The 3,562-nt window shown below is 36.0% G+C and overlaps 1 protein-coding gene across 1 annotated transcript; it reads right to left on the bottom strand.

The window, feature by feature from the left end:
- LOC107616436 lies at positions 1,728–2,069 on the bottom strand. The gene has a single exon (XM_016318396.1). The coding sequence runs from the start codon at positions 2,067–2,069 to the stop codon at positions 1,728–1,730; it is 342 nt and encodes a 113-aa protein (XP_016173882.1).

Genomic DNA, 3,562 nt, shown 5'->3' with positions numbered 1-3,562 from the left:
TTGTTACAAAAAAAATTGTCGTAAAATTAAAAAATCAAAAAACAAGAATTTTAATAATAAAAAATAAAAATTTATGAAGTTGAACACAAACTTTATGAAGTTAAATATCGAATATAGTTACATGAACAAAATAAAAAAAATTGAAAATTTTAAATTGTAGAATACATAAATTTTTGCTACACAAACAAATTTTTTTTTTGGATCCTACTAAAACTAATCACAAAATTATGTTTTAATAAATATAAAAATTTTAAATTTTGTGATTTTTTCTTGTGTTTCTCCAAAATTTTTTGTAGTTACTGTTGTTCATATCCTGATTCAACAGATAAAAGCCAGACCCAATAGCAAAAAAAGGCCCACCAACAAAGGTGGATTTCACGATAAGCCCGACCTCTTTAAAGAGGTTGGACAATGACATAGAGGTCTATCTCTACTTGATCTAACAAGTAACTGCCTCCTTGAGTCTCTCCTACTATCTCTACCTCATCTAGAAGGTAGATCCCAACAAACTTCTAAGATAAGGGAAATGCTTATCTATCAGAAAAGATATAACTACTCTAACAAAGGTGGTTATCTACTCTACTATAAATACACTGACACCCCCCAGGTACCACCCCCCACCTCCTCACGAAGAACTCGGATAGGCGGCACCTCGACACCAAAGAGGTCGGACGCTACCACATCAAGGGATCTGGACCTCACATTCAGGCCCTAATCAACGTTTCAGGTGCCACCCCCCACCTCCTCACGAGGAACTCGAACAAACGGCACCTCGGCACCAAAGAGGTCGGACACTACCACACTAAGGGATCTGGATTTTACGTTCAAACCCAAATTAACGTTTCAGGTAACCCTCGGAATAACTGTAAAAAAAAAAAAAATCTATGTGTATCATTAAATTAAAGAGGAGAAAGAAACCAAAAATGCAAAATATTTGAGTTCTCATCCATGAATTTTGGCGTTTTTCTTTAAAAAATTATATTTTTTTTTTTCAAAATATTTATTCAAAAATTTTGCCTCTAGTCATTTCATTTATAAAAATTACAGAAATTTGTAAAAATGAACACAATTTTTTTGTAAAGTTAAATATAGATATTTACAAAGACAAAATAAAAAAAATACATAAACTTTTAAGTCTTAACTACGAAACATATAAAAATTTTGTTATATAAATACCAAAATTTCTTCTTATTACACACAAAAGAATATAAAAAGACAGAATATACTCAACAAATTTTAAAATAGTTCAACACACACAAAAATTGTTTGGGCAAGTCAGAGCTACCTTTTTTTTTTATCTAACATTCTACTGTTAGTCTAACATAAAGTGGTAACCATACACTTTGTAATTTTCTCAAGTCTCAATATAACATATCAAGAAATTATTTATATAATGGCAGGGATAGAATATTGATTAGGGTTCTGAGGAGTGAGAAATGTTAGAGAGAAATGGCAATTTAGTGAGAGAAAGTAAGAGGGTAGAGAGAAGTGAGTTTTCTGAAATGGAGAGAGAGAGAGAAAGAGGAAAGGGCGCGAATTTAAACTCGGATCGACGGCTTAATCGTTGGTAAAATAGAGTTGCGATAGCAATAAAACATTGCGTTTTATTCAAAGTAAAAAAAAATTACCATTTATTATACCGATAATTTTTTTTTAGGTAGAAAAGGGGGTCAAAGACCCCAACAGCAACAAGAAAAACACAAACTAAAACAAATACTAAAGAAGCATTACTTGCAACCTCTCAACCTGAGGATACCCATGGCGTCGGAGGAGAGTGCATGAATAGTATCTGGCGGGGGAGCATGAAAAATATGGAGCCCATAAGAAAGATCTTGTCCTTTCTTGGCTAAAATATCTGCCACCAAATTTGCTTCCTGAAGAATGTGGTTCCAATGCACTTGAAAAATTCTTTTCACAAGAATCGCAATGTCTTCCAGAAGAGTTGTACACAGATACTGGGCAGGACACCCATGCTTAACAAAATTAATGGCCATAGCAAAATCCGACTCAATAATCCCATGATGGAACTCATTTGCAGTAGCAATCTGCAGTCCTTTAATTATTCCCATAGTTTAACTTTCATGATCGAATATCCCCCTAAATTGTAAGAAAATCCGTGACAAACTTACCCAAGTGATTACGGACAACACCTCCATAGCTTGCATTACCTGTTTGATTGAAGAAAGAATCATCTACGTTAATTTTCACGAATGGATCATTCGGGGGCACCACCGAATCAGCTCCCGATTAGTGTTGATCTTCTTTGGAGTAATGTTGGCCTTCATCACTAGAGCAAAATCAAAGCTTCTACTGATAATAGACCCAACCACCCCATTAGGATAAAAACTCTTTCCTTCGAATACATGTTTGTTTTTAGAATACCACAAGGATGATAAGGTCACTCCAAACTGGACAGGCCAATCACCATGAGTCAACAGGTTCTAAATAATCCACTCCATCTTATTATGGTTGAAAAAATCTCTTATAGGAACTTGGGGCTAAAATAAACACTAAATATCTCTAGCAAAATGGCAGTCCCTAAGCACATGCAAAGCTGTTTCATTACTATAAGGACACTAGGGACAAGCAGCATCATGGGATAAATGTCTTCTGTACCTTTCGATATTGGTGAGAATAGCATCATGGGCTACTAACCATAGAAAATAGCGAATTCTTTTTGGGCCTTTCCATCTCCATACGAGCTTGAAGATATGATTATAAACTCCCAGGTTCTCTTGTAATGAATTATAAGCAGATTTTAAGGAAAAAGTTCCATCAGAGGAGTTCACCCATGCAACATGGTCACCTTCCTTCCAAGCTGAAGGTGGAGACATGGCCACTATCTTCTAAACCGCCATTTTCGGAAGCAAGCTCTTCAGTTTTTTCACGTCTTATCCCCTGAAACGGTCAGAAATCCGTAAGTAAAATTTCTGAACTGAGACATCACTTACCTGAAGGTGGAGCTTATTTAGGCTTCCTATATTTGGCACTCAGTTGTGTTTCTAAAATCTTATTTGAGATCCATCACTTATGCGCTAAATTGAATTGGCTTGGACATCCTTTTAAGAAGAGCAAATACACTTTCACAAATTGGATTCATTTTTCCTCCTCCTGATGAGAGGAATAGTATCATTGCCGAATCTATACTTTGTCCTCAGGACTTTCGACCAAAAGGAGTCTCTTTTTTCGATCAGACCCCAGCCCACTTTCATCATGAAGGCTCGGTTTAGATCTTTGGCATATCTAATGCCAAGACCACCAGTCGGCTTTGGCTTAGTAACTGTCTGCCAGTTTAAGAGATGAACTTTTTTGGATTGCTCTGCTTCTCTCTAAATAAAGCTCCTGCAATTACGATCAATAAAATTATAAGTACCAGTGGCCAGTAGGTAATAGAGTAGTTTGCATAGTATAGGAAGGGATAGTAGAGAGGACAGATCTCACTAAAGTAGTTCTCCCTGCTAGGGAGAGGGAGGAGGCTTTCTAGTTGTTAAGTCTTCTCTTTATCTTAGCTTCGATCTCCTTGTACGTGTTCTTTGTCACTCTAGAGTGAATGATTGGAAAA

Source organism: Arachis ipaensis, chromosome B09, assembly GCF_000816755.2.
Source record: "Arachis ipaensis cultivar K30076 chromosome B09, Araip1.1, whole genome shotgun sequence".
NCBI classification, from domain to species: Eukaryota; Viridiplantae; Streptophyta; class Magnoliopsida; order Fabales; family Fabaceae; genus Arachis; species Arachis ipaensis.
Note: the sequence above shows the minus strand (reverse complement) of the source record. Positions and strands in the feature narration are given on the sequence as shown.

Coding starts and splice junctions, on each gene's coding strand:
- LOC107616436 (XM_016318396.1), bottom strand. CDS start 2,069: ATGGGAATAATTAAAGGACTGCAGATTGCTACTGCAAATGAGTTCCAT.